At 28.9% G+C, this 18449-nt stretch overlaps 1 protein-coding gene across 2 annotated transcripts in view; it reads left to right on the top strand.

The window, feature by feature from the left end:
• The first annotated feature begins 2714 nt into the window (after nt 1-2714).
• LOC106686400 (HEAT repeat-containing protein 6) overlaps nt 2715-18449 on the top strand; it is a 17963-nt gene continuing 2228 nt past the window's right edge. The window contains exons 1-14 of one of the 2 annotated variants that reach the window (XM_014429690.2): nt 2715-2985; nt 6564-6812; nt 8347-8550; nt 8654-8851; nt 8933-9169; nt 10072-10235; nt 11523-11743; nt 12942-13099; nt 13958-14159; nt 15625-15770; nt 15823-15963; nt 16046-16167; nt 16246-16324; nt 17337-17480. In XM_014429690.2, the coding sequence (XP_014285176.1) occupies nt 2839-2985; nt 6564-6812; nt 8347-8550; nt 8654-8851; nt 8933-9169; nt 10072-10235; nt 11523-11743; nt 12942-13099; nt 13958-14159; nt 15625-15770; nt 15823-15963; nt 16046-16167; nt 16246-16324; nt 17337-17480 (2412 nt within the window). In that variant the 5' untranslated portion in view covers nt 2715-2838. The remainder of the gene's footprint in view (nt 2986-6563; nt 6813-8346; nt 8551-8653; nt 8852-8932; nt 9170-10071; nt 10236-11522; nt 11744-12941; nt 13100-13957; nt 14160-15624; nt 15771-15822; nt 15964-16045; nt 16168-16245; nt 16325-17336; nt 17481-18449) is intronic. The other variant, XM_014429691.2, reaches the window with a different exon arrangement.

The raw sequence follows: 18449 nt of genomic DNA, 5'->3' as shown, positions 1-18449 counted from the left end.
AATCATTTTTTTTTTTTAGTTTTGACTGCCGTCAAAATAGCCCTGAAGAAGCCCTGCAACGTGGGGCGAAACGTTGGCTCATTAAATTAGTATATTTCTACTATTTGAGTTTTTCTTGGCCGCACCCGGACCATATTCCTTTCATCTTCACACACGGTCAATCAATAATCTTCCAAAAAAAGTTTTGATATTATTTTATTGGGTGTATTGCTAAGATAGTACAGTAGACTGAGGTCATCCTTCAGACTTTTCCAAAAATATTATAAATAGTTGTTAGAAATTAACTGCATGCTATGGTAACTTCATTTCCTGAGACCACCACAGAAATGAAACTCTGTCTAGATCTGAGAATAAGACTAATACAATTTTCCAAGATAAGAGAGAATAACCTTCTCCACTGATAGAATCTGTTGGCTCAACGATCTTCTACGAATAAATTAATTTTGAATTACTTTTTAAAGCTTAATCGCTGGTGATAAAGTTTCTTGGCATAAAGGTACGATACATTAGATACTATTTTTGTAACTGTGTATTAAAAATGATATAACTAAGATTACACAATGTTAGAATAACACTTCAGAAGGTGCTAAGATGAAGTAACAGAATGCCTTGAACAATGCCTATCTAGTAAGGGATAAGAGTTATTGAACAGAAAGAAGTAAACAGATAGGATTGTAGCGACACTGCTACTATCTGCTGGTCACTGAATAAATTATGAGGAGTTAGAAACTAGAAGCACCAACCATCAAAGCTGAAACACGGGCAAGAACCTAAACGGCCCAACCGGGAGCGAACTAGCGACTGAGATGTAAACCACTATAAGTCAAACCAACTGCCGTCTCTCTTCTTTGTTAAAACCCAGAGAAATCAATCACCTCTTGGAAGACATTAAGTAAGAAACATACTAGTGGGTCAGATTATTCACCACAATTGTTAGAAATGTTCGCTGTATAATTTCACACTATCTCATCTGGACCTCTCCACTACCCTCTATCTTTCAGAGCGTAACTTAGGGCGAATACCCACCTCTTTCCTTTCGCAAGAATCTATAGCGAATATCTATAGAACTTGCTACCCTCTCGACTGTTAGCGAATACTTTTGTTAGATCAAAAACCTTTTCTGCAAGAACCTGAAGCTAATACCTTCAGGACTTGTCATTCTCTATACAACCGTAAGCGAATACCTTAAAGGTGGATCCACATGTTGGCCGCTCGCCACGAATCGATGGCTTGTACAAATGCTCGGTAAACAAAGAGTGGGCCATCCACATATCAGTGTTATTCAGAGAGGCAAGGATGGCGGACGTACTAGTGGTTTCAACCATTGCACTTGGATTGTATTATTTTTATTACAAAAAAAGAAAATGAAAGGAAATTAAATATAAATAAATAAGATTAAATATAAAAGTTATTATAAAAAGCACCAACAAACACCTTTAACCTCCTAACAGCTCTCAGTTACAACTAGACAAAGAACAATGGTGGAGATGCTACACGAGCGCGGAGTGTAGATTCAATCCTGCGGGTTTTAAAGGCGAATACCCTTAAAACTCGCCTATCGTAAATGGTTTGTAGTTGACCCTGCACCACGTCCATTTCTCTTGTCAATTCACCTTTTTTCCAACTAACCAATCCTTACTCTATACTTATTGTTTGAGGCCTTTTCATGTTAATGCACTTCACCACCCTGATTGTTGCCTCAACCTACTACATACATCGACAGAATACTGTTATATACAGAAATTATTGGTTTTTAAATATTGTACCCCTTAGATCATCGCGGCATTCCATCGACTCTGATTTAACGTTGTTTTTATTAAACAAAATGAATAATGGAAGTCTCATTTACTTGCTTCCTGTAACAAGAATGCTGAAAAAGATTATTCGGTCCATCAGAATCTTTTTTCATTTTTCTCGATGATCACTTTAAAGAACTAGAAGAATATAGAATTTTTATTTTGATTTTTGGTACAATTCGAAATTAAGAAAAGTTTTGATCAAAAATATTGTCTTTATTTAGGAAGGTATAATAAACAAATGGCACTTACTTATTGTTCTGTCGACCATATGTTGTATTGTTGTGGATTATAACGACACCAAAAAAAGATTGCTTTCCTTTCAGGTCACATTAGTTTCGAGACGTCTAATCATTAAATCAGCCCTCAAACAACTTCTGGAGGGTTGATTGTCAATTATTCAAAAATATTAAAAATCATTCTCAGCTTTTCATGTATTTTTCTTGGCGTAAAAAAATAAGATAATTGAAAATGAGGTGTTAATAGTTGACCGTTGATAGATAGCACTTTAGATGGAATCTTCGCCTAAGCCTCACTCTGATGAAGGCCTAAAATTCAGGTCGAAACGTCTGCATAAATAAATAAGTTTTCACTTATTTTGCTATCTATGCTGACAGCACCCTCGACCATCTCATCATAAGATAATCATATTTCAAAAGCTACGAAAACAAGTTGTATAAGACCACACGACACCAGATTTTACTGACAGATCAGAAATATGAGTCTTCTCGATGTTTGATACCATGAGTCTCCTAAAATTAGCGACAAAAAAATCCTTAGATCTATTTACAGCCTTATGAAATTGGTTCACAGCGGAGTAAATTCTTTTCTTATACTTAATAAACATTATCTCTCTGTTGTATAACAGTGGTGCTCTTTGAAATTAGCGAAATATTTTTAATCTTCACAATGGATAACAGTAAAAGTAGAATTGAAGTGTTTTAGCTTATTCTGTGATTACTATTTCATTATGTTATATTGTTTAAGCAGTTTTACCTAACTTTTTTTCCGTAATATTTTCCGTTAATGAATCGTAGTTGATATGTCAGGGATTCGTAGTTTTAATGAACAAATTTTATATCTAAATGAATCATTAAGCCGAGTAGATTTAAATTTCCATGAAATTAATGTTCTTTTAGATGACCTCAATGCATTTCATAACAATGAAATTAATAAAATTGATGGCGAGGTATGATATAAATTCATTTTTGAAATACTTAAACTATATCACAACTTCTGTCATAGATAAGGGAGTCTATTGAAGTCTTCTGTTTTTATTTTATTTTTTCTGCTGTCATTGTATTATTTTGTGATGGGTTGAAGGACCAAAGTATATAACTTGCTTCTATTTGTTTTGGCTGAACTGGGAATCAATAGTACAGTTCAGATGGAACACAAATTTTAAATAAAATGTCCATTGATAGATTTATCATTTAGAAGTTATTTTACATTTTTTTGATACTTCTAGATTTCACCTTTTTACATAATAAAAACGCCCTTAACTTCAAGGGGCACAATAGATATGTTGCAACAATTAAACTTTATAAGAATGATCTACATTTATTAGAGATAACAAAAATATCTACAATTCATCAAGAAAAATGAGAACTCTTTATTTTATATTTTTTTTAACTTTTTACTCAGATTTAGGAAAAGAGAAAGATGACTGAATGTTTAAAAATATGATATAAAAATGAAATTTTAAAGAAAGGATACAAATCACAATTCATTCCTAATAATTACAAGAGTTTATTGTATTTTATTCAAACCTAATTAGGACCATTTCATTAAAAATGTTTTTAAATTTATTTGTGATTGAAGACAAGATGGTTTAGCTGGAATTGCATTATCTTTCTATTGAAGCCCTCTGGATTGTTATAGCCACATATTTGTATTTATATACTATGTTTACAATTCTACGTGTTTAGGATAATATTGTGGAAATGTATAAAATACTAAATTCTAACTATCTCTGGTAATTTGTCTAATTGACAGATTCCCAAATAATCTATAACAATAAATTAAATTTATACAATCAGCTATACATCATCTTTTCATCACCTTTGAAATGAAAGATCCTTCTAAACTTTTTTATCTGTTGTGATGTAACTTGGCCTCTTGTAACTTGATCTGTAAGTTTTCTCTATGATGGCTGCTTCTTTTAACAATTATGGATTTTTGAATACATGGATCTCATATTGATTGTCTCACAATTTATTTTTCTGAAAAGGAGGACACTACTCTAATTGCGAGACACTCTTTGGTTTATGCCTGATGTTTTACTGAAGTAACATGGTTATTACAATGAAGGGTGATCCCCTTTGTAATAACCAGGACACTTGGCCCTTTAGACAGATAAAAAAAAGATAAAACAAATAGGTTTGATAAATATAACTCGAAAAACACAAAATTGGAATTTTCTCAGTATCAATAGTTGTTGTTGTTGTCTGGGGCTTTAGGGCGTAAAACTCTGAGGTCATCAACGCCCAGTATCAATAGTTATTGTTCTCTTTGTGTCCTAGGTTAGGAATTACTGGTTATCACATCCTTCCTTAGGATATTGTAAATTCCGAGTTTGGTAGACCAGAAGATAGCTTAGCTTCCTAATTATAGTTATTATTATATCATATATAATTATTATTTATAATTCAATTATAACTAATAAGTATATAACAACATTTGATAGCCAAGACCCTTAACTGAATTTCTACCTGTATATTGTTAACAGAATTCACCTTTAATCCTTATCTGTCTGAGCTTAGATAGGTATTGGTATATATGAGTAATGAAGTCTCCAGTAATAACGTAATTTATTGAATTTTTATTTTTCCTAATTCTAATTACTGTTCGACCTGATCTGGTACTGATGGCTGAAATATTAGTATCGAACTAATATTTTTTTGATGTCATTTTGTTTTCTCATAAGCGGAGATTCCAGGTGATATATCTGTTGTGCAAGTTTGTTGAGCCTGCACAGATAGTAGTAACAACTATAATGCAAATCCTGATCGTATAACATCAAATATATTATAATTATAATATATTTTTATTTTGTAGTTTACTTTGTAGATTTTCAAAGAGCATTCGCTTCATTCTCGCATTCTAAACTCTGGAGCAAACTTTTCTTCAAGGGAATTAGTGGCAAATTCATTAGAATGCCCGAAGATTTATACAATAATGCAACCATGCAGGTAAAATGTAGGAACCATTTGAGTGACCCAATTACTGAGGGTATTCTCCTGTGAGATATATTAAGCCCCTTATTATTCTCCTTATTCATCACGGATATAGATACCTTTTTTCAAAGAAATGGGGCACATGGAATGAGGATATTGCCATATGAATAAATTATAACCCTTATTTACGCAGATTATTTGGTCTTGATTGGAGATTCGATAACCGATGTCCAATCAAAACTAAATATTTTAAATAAATACTGCAAATTAAATTCCTTGACCGTTAACATAAAAAAAAAATAAATAAATAAATAAATTATTAAAAACTTATAGGGGTAGACCTAAAAGAGGCAACAGGGTATATTTCAAGGGGAGTATTGTTGAAGAAATACCTGAATATAAATACCTTGGTATAGCTTTTAGTTCATCAGGACTCTTTAACCGTGCAATGAAGCAAATAGTATCAAAAAGCAACTCAAGCATCAGAGCATTACTATGTACCTGTGGGAAGGCAAAAATAATCTCTGGGTTTTTGGGGGATGCCAGGCAGAAGCTTTACGAGTCGATTATGTTGAGTTGTATCCTATACGCTGCACCTATTTGGGCCATTTAGCACATAGAGGAATTGGAAAATATACAAGCAACTACTGTATTTGCAACAAAACACCCCACACTTTATGTTAAGACTAGAAGTAGCCCCCCATTCCTGTGGGATATCATGTTTTAAAGCAAAATTTGTCCTGGTTACTAAAAATTCTTAACATGAGTTGTACTCGCTTCATGAAACAATGTTATTTAAAATAACTGCAGCTAGAAACCAACAACTGTTTGAGTTTATAATATAATTGGGTAACACTGATAAGAAAACTATTGAAGAGCTTCGGAATGTTTGATCCAATACTATTCAATGACGGATCATTGAATTATTGAATTTATAGTTTACTTTATGTTAGTGATTCCAACAGCTAGAACAATTACCATCACCTCATATCCTCGACTTAAAATTCATTACCAATTCCTTAGTTATGAATTTATCAATTAACATTATAGTGGATAATAATGATTTTAATCTGTTAAATTCTCTTTTATTGTAACAATGGTCCATCTGGTATCATGTGCTACAATAAATGAAGATATCAATTTTATTTTTTAAAAGAAGCATATTTTGTTCTAATTATGCTTAGTATGGTTATTCTTAATATAATTTTATATCAATTTTTGTTTAATATAAACTTAGAAACTTTTATAAATTCAGATTTGTTAATGCCTGTGTTCAAATTGTATTTAATATAAACTTTCATCATGTTTTTTAGTTTTATGCTCTAGTAGCTATGAAGGTCATAATATAGATAGTGGATTGACTCCATTTCAAAAATTACTGAGCCTGTAGGATTTATGTATAATGGTTAATTAAAAATGTATTTGATTGGGTCTAAAATTGTATTATAATTATAGGAAATAATTTAAAATTCAAAATAATAAGCAGGATTGGATTTTGATTTATATTTATTGGCTATATTTATATAATGGATTTTAAATTGAGTTTTTTTCATTAGGATGGTTATAATATAATTTGCTTTTGTGATTTCAGGTTTTGGAAAGACAAGTAGTTATATGCTGCACGAGTATTCCTGGGAATAATTCTCTTTTAGTTGCAAAATCTTGTAATCTTTTGCTTAATTTGCTTAAAAAACACAAAATTATTTTTGGTAAAGAGAGTTTAATTTCCATTCTAAAGTGGATCAATGATGCTGCTCTTCAGTCTTCAGACATTGCATTCTTAGATATACTTCAGGTTTTGAATGGCATTATCAAAACTCATTCTCCCTTCTTCTCAGAGGTCAAAGAAGTTTTAAAATTTATTATTTTTTATACAATTATTATTTATTTATTTAATTTTATATCATTATTGCATTACTTTGGGGTAAACTTTCGAAATAGAGACAATGCTTCTGATGTCCAAAGAACCAAAACTTTAATTCACTATTTCATTTGAAATCCGTAATTGTATTAGAAATATTTTGATGTTTCTGAGATGTACCAAATCAGTGTTCTCCATTCAACCATCATTTATATAAATACATTTACCCACCATTTTGTCATTTAGGATATATAAACATTTATTTACTACCATTTAATTATTTCTTCATTTCTCTATTAAACTATTTGTTTTTATCCTTCTAGAATGCTATTAGAGTCAACAACTATAATCCTACTTAGAACAGTAATTATTTACACACAAACTAGTTACTAATACGTTTTGGTATGTTGGGGCTTATAAGCTGGCATTTTGTATTATTACGAAATACAAAATCCTTAGTTTGAAAATGGGTTGAATAGAAATCCATTATTAACTTGAAATGTTGAACAACATATTTCCCTTAATTTTATTCTAAAGTTTTCAGATTCGAGTATAATAATAATATTGATATTTTATAATAGAACATTCTTAAAAAAAAGAACTGATAATCTAAAGAATTTAACTTAAAAGAATGATTCTTTGCATACTATAACATTAAGAATTTGTATTAAATCACTTTGAGACTTACAAAACAATTTAACTGTCACTTTCATTCCACTGTGAATATTGTTGCTTGCTGTTGTTAAAAAATATTAAAACTGCTGACAACTTTAAACAAAAAAACAGTAGGACTAGGTTGTAAAAAGTTTATTTGCTAAGTAAGAGGACAACTGTTACCTGAAATCAGAAATGCAAGACTGTCTCTGACAAACAAAAAAAATTAACTGAAGAGTATTAGAGATGCATCTTATATTTTACGTGGATTTTCCTCTGCAGAAACTTTTTTGTCATTTTATTTTATTTAGACTTTTTTTCATCGAAAGTGTTGTTCTATTGTTAAAAATATTGTAAACCACCTTTACTCCATGGTCCAGGGCTCTGTGATCCATTGGGCACCCTAACTTCAGCGATTGATAAATTAAAAAGACAAGAAAAAATGGGAAGTACATTTGCATATATATGGATTGAGAAGTTTATTACTGATGTTAATAGAAAATAATGTATTTAAATAAATAAACTTTGAAGAAGTAATTCATTATTTTGCTGATCACAAATTAGGAAAAGTAATTTTTTTAAATGTTTAATATTTATTGATTTGAATGTTTGTTACGTTTCAAATATCAAATAAAACAATGATTTTAACTGTTATGCCATTTATTTCAATTTAAAACCTAAAGTTGTTCAGAAAATTGATTATCTGGGGTGCCCTACATCTTACAATACTATATGGGTCCTCGCTTGGTTAAAGAAAGTACTGAATATTATGTTATAATACTGATTATTATGTTATAATACTGATTATTAATGTATTTTATAATTCTGTAAAAGAGTTTAATTTTCCTGTTCTTTTCAGAATGGTGATGCTATGGTTCCTATTCTTTATGAAAAACTTGAATTGCTCACTAATGTCATGCAACCTAATGATGTTAAAATGTGGAGGGTATTTTGTCTACAGTCATTAGCAAAGACTGTGTTCAAGGAAGATAGAATTCGTGTAATTAGTGAACTACTTAATATTGTTCTAGCCCAGTTTACTGATGATCTCATTCATGCAAAGGTCAATCATCTATTTATTTTGTTGTATGTTTGTAATCACATGTTTATAAAGAAATATTTTTATAATTACATAAATTTTTTTATAAGTATGTATTATTTTCTAGTTGTTGAGGATAGTGGTAGAAACACTAGATTCCTTATGCCCAAAAGGAAACACTAAATGGTTGTTAGACAAATTAAATGATATAATGAATGTAGTGTTAGTATCTACTACTCTTGGACTAAACTGCTATGAAACTTCAACAAAAATGCTTGTGTTTCCATCTACATCTTTAGCTCGAGATTGTACAAAATATGACACTGTATGATTTATGTTTTTATGAGAATTGCAATTACTGTATGTGTTAATTTTTGTATAGTTTTACTGTATATTTTATTTATAGGATGTCTCTGCTAATAAAAAAAAACATAAAACTAAGGTGAAACGTATAAGTTGGAATGAAAAATCAGATGAAGATTTGGAAATTCAGGCTGCCTGCAGTTTGGAAGTTTATCAAGTTGGGGGCTTAACAAGTGATTCAGATTTAAGTGATGGTGAAGGTGGAAAAGTTGTTAACATTGCCAAAGAGCAAGCTAAGACACGTCATGCTACCTTTAACTTAGTAATTCGATTGGCAAATGTAAGCCCTTTTAAATTAACTTAATCAAATACCCGGAGCCTAAAATCTTTTGTTTTTTCTCTCCTAAAAATCTAAAATATTTTATAAATTTAGTATGATATAAAATTTTAGGAAGAATAAATGCAATCCTTTAAATTTCTTATGACTTATTTAAAGTATCTGACAATATTTTAAACCTAATGTGTCCATTTTCAAGTCGTCTTTATAAATAAAAATTTCATTAAAAAATTTATCAACATACAGAATATTTTTAAAAAGTTTCAACAATGGATTAACTATAGCATTTCTCCTGTATTAACAATAACACATACTATTGTTATAACTTAAAATATGGCAAAATAATTGATTTGTAAAATTGAGAAAAAAATTTCTTTTTTTACTTTATTTATTTTATTCACAACTGTAAATGTCATTTTTACAACCAGTGAATAAGATGTACAGAAAAAAAAGCAATGTCATGAAGGCATGAAGGTTAAAGTCATCCAATGATACCTCTCCATTAAAATTAAAATTTAAAAATCAATTTAAGAGGTCCATATTCCAGCTCCTTCGTAAACATTAACTAGTAAGTCTCGTGTTGATAGTCCTTGAATTAGAGGGAAAAGGTTAAAACAAATTATATTTATTATTAATTGCATAATTTACCCTTAGTACTGTCTACTTTAACATTATCAAACCAAAGATTATGATAATTTTTTTTACACATTGTGATCTGTTTACATTTGTTTCACATTATTTTATTTGTCATATTCTTACTTCCAATGAAAATTAGTAATTGCAAGAATAAATAATTATTTCTTATACAATGTTCTTCTCTAATTTTAGTTTTTAATACATCATCTATTTCCATAATAAATTATTCATTAAAGGGTTGAATGAAAAGAATCATATATTTGATTTAGATTTTGAAATGGAAGCAACTATATGGTTATTATCATCCTCTACTCAGTATTCTAATTCTTTGTCTACGTAAGGAAAGTGTAATAAAAGTGAAGATTGGTATATTAGCCGCGATTGCAGCATTACTACATCATTCCAAACCAGTACTTGCTCTGGCACAACATAGGTAATCAAAAGTTAAAACTGCTACTATATTCAATTTCAAATTTTAAACTTTCAAGTGAGGAGTTGGGGTCAGTTTAGTGTTTCATATTTCTCTCTATGTAACTTGATTTGTTAAATGTGATAACATCGTTGTATGTTATTTAAAACCATTAAAAATGTAAATTTTGAATTATCTTAGAATTTGTATTGAAGAAAACATGAAAATTATGATAAGATTCTTTTGGAATAAAGCCTTAAATTAACTTAAGGAAATATGTTTATTTGTAATTTCCTTAATGCTAGACTGGAGTAAGTTCTGACTATTCCTTAAATATCTCCACGTACAGATTCTAAATCACTATATCATCTTAATAATAATGAAATACCTATATTTATTTGTTTTTTATTGCTACTGACTTAAGACTGGCTTCATTATTAGTTAATGAATAGCCAGTGTATGTTATATCATAATCTCATTACCCCTAGATTATTAGTTTATTAATAAATTTTGTATATAACTTTAGAATTGGAAAACTGAATAACAATGGAGAAACTTACTGTATTCCTTGGAGGAGATAGTCAGTAAATATGAACATGAAAATAAATTTTAACTATGGTATTAGAGTGCTACCACTGGGTAGTTTCTCTACATGCCTGTTTCAGTCCATTTTTATATTACATCAAATTTACTTAATGTGTTTTTATGTAAATACAGTTCTAAATTGCAATAAATAAATAGAAAAAAAATATGGTATAAACCTAAATATATATATATAAAGTACTTATGCAGCTGGTAACATAATAATAATAATAGTAAGTGTAAGGTTACTTTAATTTGTGCCAACATTTCAGACTATGCTGTAGACCTCCATCAGGGTGATGAGTTTGGAGGTACCATTCTTTGTCCAAATGCTGAGCAGCAAGTCATTGACTTGTTCACAAACTTCTGTAACTTAAGCTAAAATGTTACCTCATTAAAAGAACTGGTTCACTTACCATGTGTTCTCTTTCTTGACCACAACCCTCCAATCAATTTCTTCTTGATATGTATTATATCGTATATTTTATCTTTTTTTTTTCAAATTTTATAGTGTAATATAATATTCCCTGACATGCCATCATACTTGAACTTAAACTTTCTTTTTTTCGTAAATGGTCTCATTTCACTGTAAAACATGAATATTTCACTTTATTGTCATTTTAGTGTTTAAGTTAAACATGAGGTATAAGCAGTTAAATAATTTAAAGTAGAATAATTAAATGTTATCATTTGTCTAAGTATGGTTTAAATTTCTTTCTTCGTCAACAGTGCGAGTACATCATTTATGGCATTCTCTGAGTCATTGTCTGAACTGATAACAAGCCTCCATTCTTGTCTCGGCAACTGCCTTTCTGGAGCTACTACTACTTCACTTCCTCCTTTGCTGCATACAACAGCAACTCTCATCTCAGTTAGCCCTTATCATAGGCTTAGGCCTTCGCTGCTTTCCAACATCTTCTGCAGTTTACAGCCATATTTAATGCACAAAGGTACTAACAAAGAAAGTTGAGAAATATTCAAATGCAATGTTATAACATTTTGTGTTAATATTTTTGCACATAGCATCTTAATTTTTTTTAATTTCATATATTACCACAGATAGAAAAAAAAAAATAATTCTTACTGCTTTTGCATTGTTCTAATTCTTTTATTTACTTTTAATAAAACTGGTCATCATATTGAACATGTTTTCTTAATTACTTATTTATTATTCACATTATTACATGGTTGATGGTAAACTAATAACTAAAAGTTATTATAAGTGGAATATTCCTTGTACAAAATTAAGCCATTAGCAAAACATCTTTCTATTGTTTTATTAAAATATCTTCAATACTATTATAGGTAGAACATTGGACCTAGTCAAGTTATAACAGAATTCATCATCATTATTTAACATAGATCTGTAAGAGATAGTTTTGTGTCAATGAATTGAAATTCCTTTTTCTATTGGTATTGATATGGACTTAGTTATTCATTTAGATTCTAGATTAACTTTTACTAACCACGTAAATATTAAAATATAGGGGTTCCACAAAAATTATTTTCTACATTATCCAAATATATCAGACTCAATGTTGTCAATAAAAAGTTATGATATTACTTGTAGATGAAACCTATTACAAACTGCCTACCCTGTATGGTCAAACATGCTTGACAACCTACAGACAATTGTAAGTGTTTTGAAATAAAAGCTTGATGTTATTTAGAATTTGTGTATGATGGGAACCAATAAATCTCCTACATTATATTTTGAGTTTAACCAGCCTTTACTTTTATTTATAAACTAACAATAGATTTTTTAAAAATCATGTTAGATTAAAACACATCAACATAGAAAGGTTATTGTCCACTACTCTAAACTTGATTTATAAGAAATTCAAAATACAATTATGATTAATATATAGTAAATTATATACGTATTTTTTATATAATTTGTTTTTTAAAAGAATTGTATAATACTTTTATTATAGTTGTTTATTATGGTCCTGATTGATGCATTTATGAATATAAGAAAATATTTTACTGCTGATCTAGAGCGTACAAAAGTTTTGGCTTGGTATCTCATTTACATATATGTTGTAAAATATTTTTCCATCTTTCTATTTCTATTAGTCAATAATACAAATTTATGACATTAAACAAAAATAATGCAATTAATTAAATACTATCTTCAATTTTTAACAGATCCTGATGTATGCGAGGGTGGATTGAAATGCTTATATGAAATTGTATGTATTGAGCCAAATATTTCAGAACAGAAAGAAATTCTAAAAGGCTTTAAGGAAGTTGAAGTTTCACCAACCTCATATTGGATTCTATCAGTAACTACAACATTACTTGAGGTATTTTTATATAAAAGGAAGTAAGCTGATTTAATTTTTATTTTTAATCTCTTCATATTGTTATTTTCTGGTATACAAAACTATTTCTCCGTAAATAAGTTATAAATCATATAGCTTTAATTGTTTGTATTAGTTTAAAGGTGCGAAATTCCTTGACTCATCAATATCTATGGTTTGTCTTAAAAGGTTTGGGTAAGGGGAATTTCAACTGAACACCAACACGCTCTAATGAAATAGGTGCTTCTATTTTAATTAGAAATTCAAACTTCAAATAAACAATGTTGTTTTATTGAAAACTTCTTTTTAATCCTGGCAACTTCAATTAGGATAAAGGAATATCGACGGGGCTGCAGTCAAGAGGTCTTATTAGATCTGTGTTGCCAAAATTCTTTTTTTACTTTTATTGCTAGTCTGCTCTTTTTCTTTTATTAGATTTAAATTTTAGAATAAAGAAATAGTGTTACAGTTAAGACACCTTTTCATAGTGTGGGTATAACTCTCCATTGTTTTATTATGGCTATTCTTTTTATATTTCTTGAAAAGGTTTTCAGTTTCACTTTTCATAAACCTTAATCTAACAGTTATGAAAAAAACAGTTCTTTAGTTCATAATAATGAAATATTGATTTTTTTATTACTGTTATATTATTATTGTTATATATTGTAAAAAAAAAAACTATGTTATATTGAGAAATGGATTTCATTTTGGATTCAGCATACTTCAAAGCACACAATTTAGCAAAAATATCTTATGCAGTTGGAAAAAAAAATGATTTGCCGACCTGTGTAATCAATAACATACTGACTGATTGAATTGATGGTTACTTTAAATAATAGCCCATTGTAAATGATTTTCCAGAATTCATCCTGCAAAGAGAAGGTACGCATTGTTTGTTGGCAGATACTGTGCTCTTTGTGTAAACAACACTTCTTTGTTATCCAAGACAATTTACAGTCCATCGAAAACATTTTTTTTTCTAACTTGAACTCTGCTAGCTCTGAGGAACAAACGCATGTAGTAATTGCTTTAAATAAGTTTCTTGAACAATTAATAGGGAAATGTAAGTAAAATGTAAATATATATGTATTAAAATGCTTTTTTATTTTTCAATTTGCTTATTTAGTCCAAATCTACTTTTGCTCTATGGTTGCCATCATAAATTTTCATCAGTGATTGATACAAACAAGCATAGTTTCTCATCATTTTCATGAATATCTAATATTTTATGACTATTAATATTGGAATAGATTTATATTGATATTATGAAGTAATTCATGCATTTGCCTTCAGTTCATTCATTTGCTATTTTATTATTATATTTAATGAAAATTCAATATGTTAAATTATTGGACTTTTTGCTGTATTGTATGGCATCTGTCTGATAATGTTTGTTTACTTCTTATTATTTCATAAATCCATTCTACCTTTTAGAAAACCTAAATAGAATACTGGATTACTACTTAAAATATTTCATCTACATCATAAGACTCTTTAAAACCACAATTTGCTCCTTATTACATTGTTTTAATTTATATTGACAAATTTATTATTTCATTGGAGAGATAAGAAAAAAAAATGCTTTATTCATTAATCATTGAACATATCCTCAAGAATTTTAATGAATGAAAAAAATTTTAACCTCTTCAATTTGACTTAAAAGGCAAAAATAGGAATCCTATTACCCTAGGAGCCTGCTTCCTTGTGAAGTAATCCTGAATCAGTTAGATCTGTTAAAGGTAATAGTTAAATACACCATCTTAAAGTTTTCAAGTGCATATATTATATTAAATATGTTATATTTAGAGAATGTTTCTTGTGTTAGAGTTGCGATGATTTATTAGAAATATTTTATGAACAATTAGATTAATTATCCATTTAGAGTTGTATTTTTTGTTAATTATCTGTGCTGAAATGCATAAACCACTGCATTCCAGAAGCTCGAAAATGGCCCCAATAAAGAAATATGAAATATTGTATAAAATAATTTTTAGAATAAAAAAAAAGTTTTTCTCTCCTCAATATTTATAATTGTATTTTTTAAAAATAAAGTTCAGTCAGATAAGATGCTGTGTTACTATTCTTGGACCTGGGTTTGAATCTGGGTCTAGCACATAATTATTTATTCTATACTTTATCAGTGAGCCACATCAAGCCGCTAAAAAGTGAGTATCCCTTAATTGGGGGTGGGACTTGGTAGTTGAGCATGAGATCATGAACAAATCACCTCCTTTCACAACTGTTATTCAGTACCTTCTGTCTCACCCTTCATTGGTTGTTGCAGTACTTTTTTTTTTTTAATTCCCCTCTTTAAATCAGCTTTCTTAGTTAAAATAAGGTTTGTGTTCACAGTACAATTTGCCTTAAGGTTATGTATGTTTTTATGATAACAGTAATAAATTATTGAGAGGATTTCACTATGTGGCTATATGTACTAATTTTATTACAAATTATTTTTACATTGAAAATTACAATATAAGAATAGATAAGATATTTCATTGCTTTATTTTTTCTCATTTTCCTTTCAGCTGAACTAGAAATTTATAATAAACAAGTATGGAATAAACTTATGGAAGGTCCGTTAATTAGTTTATTACAAAGTCCTGAACAGATAGCTTGTGAAGCCTGTGATTGTTTAGCAAATATGGGACCTATTATATTTAACAGTTTGAAGGTGATTCATTTTATCTGTTTTCTATTATGATTTGGGAAAAAAAAAATTGAAGGTTGGTTTTATTTTTAAGCAAGAAGAGCAAATTCTCATTATTACTTTAATATTTGGTTGTGTGAATCATGAAAAACCAAAAGTAAGAGTTGCAGCTGTTCACACTTTGGGCATTTTCTTACTATTTCCTCAGTTAACTCAGGTAGTCATTTTTATTTATTATTAACCATATTAATCAGTTTTATAATAATATTTTAGTTAATCAAATCTCATTTTTTATTCAGGAACAATTTTTATACGATGCTAGAGATCTTTTGGAAAAATCTCTTTTTGATTCTTATGTCATGGTTAGAATTAAGGCAGCCTGGGCACTTGGAAATCTTGTTGATTTAATTATTAATAATGAGTAATAAATCTATTTATTCTATTCCTTAAATTAACTTTATTTTTTGGCTGTATCATAAAACTACATTTTTCTTTTTAGGTCCACAGAATTTTTAAATGATTTTAATTTGAGAAAACTCCTTTCAACATGCTTAACTGTTGTGAAAGATGATGAACTGGCAAGTTAACAAACTTATTACTACAATTATAACACTTTCTTCATTAATTCATAAATTAGTAATTCTAATATCGAAACTGAATAGCATCAGGATAACTGGTTTTATTACAACAATGGGTTTTGGAGTTTTTATTTTGCAATATGTTAAAGACTTAGTGGCCTATTAAATTAGACGATAAGTCACAGGTCACAGTATAGTCTCCCAGTTTTATTAGTAACTGAAAATACTTGCGTCTCCCTTCTGACCACCTAGTGTCATAGAGCACTATAATGGCCTGGAGACAGGTCTGGTAGTGATCAGTCACTGGCTATGGGTGAATGGAGGTAGACTAGTCTCTCATGCACAAAACTCATTAGACTTGGTTCTCCTAATTTCAAATTATCAGGAGTCAACATAATTATAAAAATATATTAACCATATTTACAAAAAAAAAATGTTATTCGGACAAAATATTATAGCATGATTAACTAAGTCAATTAATACTAACTAAGTTAATTAAGTCTTGGTCACCCACTGGTCTCTGAGCTCAGCGACCAGAGCCCATTCCCCTCCTCATCTAATCCTATTTTTGAAATCATTTGACTATGTAATAATTATTATAGCATCAACAAATTCAATCTTCCTTTGTTTCACCCATTGTTTGAATAAAATATATCTTTATTTAGTTTTACTTCTTTTTTTACTATTAAATAAACTCTTGATAATTTGCAGTTGAAAATAATCATTTTTCTACAAAGTATGTGTGAGTGTTGAGAAAAGTTATTGTTGAGTGGAAACTGAAATAATGGATCTAAGATATGTATATACCTTGGACGTTACAGCAACTTTTTTGCTAAAATTTAATTCCCAAAAGTTCCATTTTATATTATCAATTTTATGCTTTTTTAATATTTTCTTGAGACCTGCTCTAAGGATTTTGGTTAAACTTGTACCCATGTACAGTTTAATTATATTTAATGAAATGCTGAAAGCAAATAAACTGATTGCCATAATTCTATATTCAACTTTCTAGGTGAAGTCCAACATACTCAGAGCTATTGGTTATATTTTATATATTTTATCTAAAGAAGATTTAGAAAATATTCAGTGCAGAGATCTGCTAGAAAAGGCTGTACAGTTTTTTCTAAAATGTACTTCTTCTGGGACAAAAATGAAGGTAAATACGCTGAAGCAAATCAGTTATTATTTAAATAAATAAATATTTTAGTATCAAAAAAATTTTTGTTTCTTTATAATTCTGACGTTTCAGCCAATTCAGCCATCCTCAATGACAATCTTAATACATTATTAGAACCACATCATTTAAAAAACAACTATTTTAGTCCACACATTACCCTAATTTGTCAATTCTTCACATTAAATTAAAAATTAAATCTTTTTATCACAGTCAACCTTCTCTATTATCATTTATCACAACAATATTTGTTAATTGTGAATTAAGAATTATTGTACAATGTAGAAATATTAAACAATTAAGAAATACAAAATTTGGTAGCCTAGAATTTATTTATTTAAACAATAATAACCATTCTAAAGAGAATGTAAAGATTATATATAAAACAAATCAGTTATGTTAAATTACTCAGATCTTTATTTCTTCTAGGGGACGGGTTGAACATTATTAAAACACCTCTAAATGCTAAAATGATGAATGTTTAAATAGTTTTATGATGTTCTTTCCATAACTCTTCTCTACCCATAACCACTGGTAAATTAGAAGAAAAACTTTTTGTTAGCAAATGTAATTGGCTTAAAAATAAAGCAAAAAGAATTAGCTTAAAGATATTGTTTTATTCAATAATAGTGATTAATCAATTAGCTAATATATAGTTGCTGGAAACTAAATGACCTTGTAAAGTTTTTAAGATTTTATCCATAGATAACTCTCATGAAAAAATAAAATTATACTAATTATTAATTTGTATATATGTATATATAATTGACCGTAAAAATTGATATATAAGAAGATGGTCAGGGTTGCGGTCAGAAGTGAAACAAAAATAGTTTACAACTATTTATTTTCCAACGTTTCGCCCCACTTTGCAGGGCTTCATCAGGGCTAAAAAGATACAAAATGAAACTATGATAAGATACAATGATAGGAATAAAAATAAAAAGATACAAT

Source organism: Halyomorpha halys, unplaced genomic scaffold, assembly GCF_000696795.3.
Source record: "Halyomorpha halys isolate HHAL.00 unplaced genomic scaffold, Hhal_1.1 Scaffold815.1, whole genome shotgun sequence".
Taxonomy (NCBI): Eukaryota; Metazoa; Arthropoda; class Insecta; order Hemiptera; family Pentatomidae; genus Halyomorpha; species Halyomorpha halys.
Note: the sequence above shows the minus strand (reverse complement) of the source record. Positions and strands in the feature narration are given on the sequence as shown.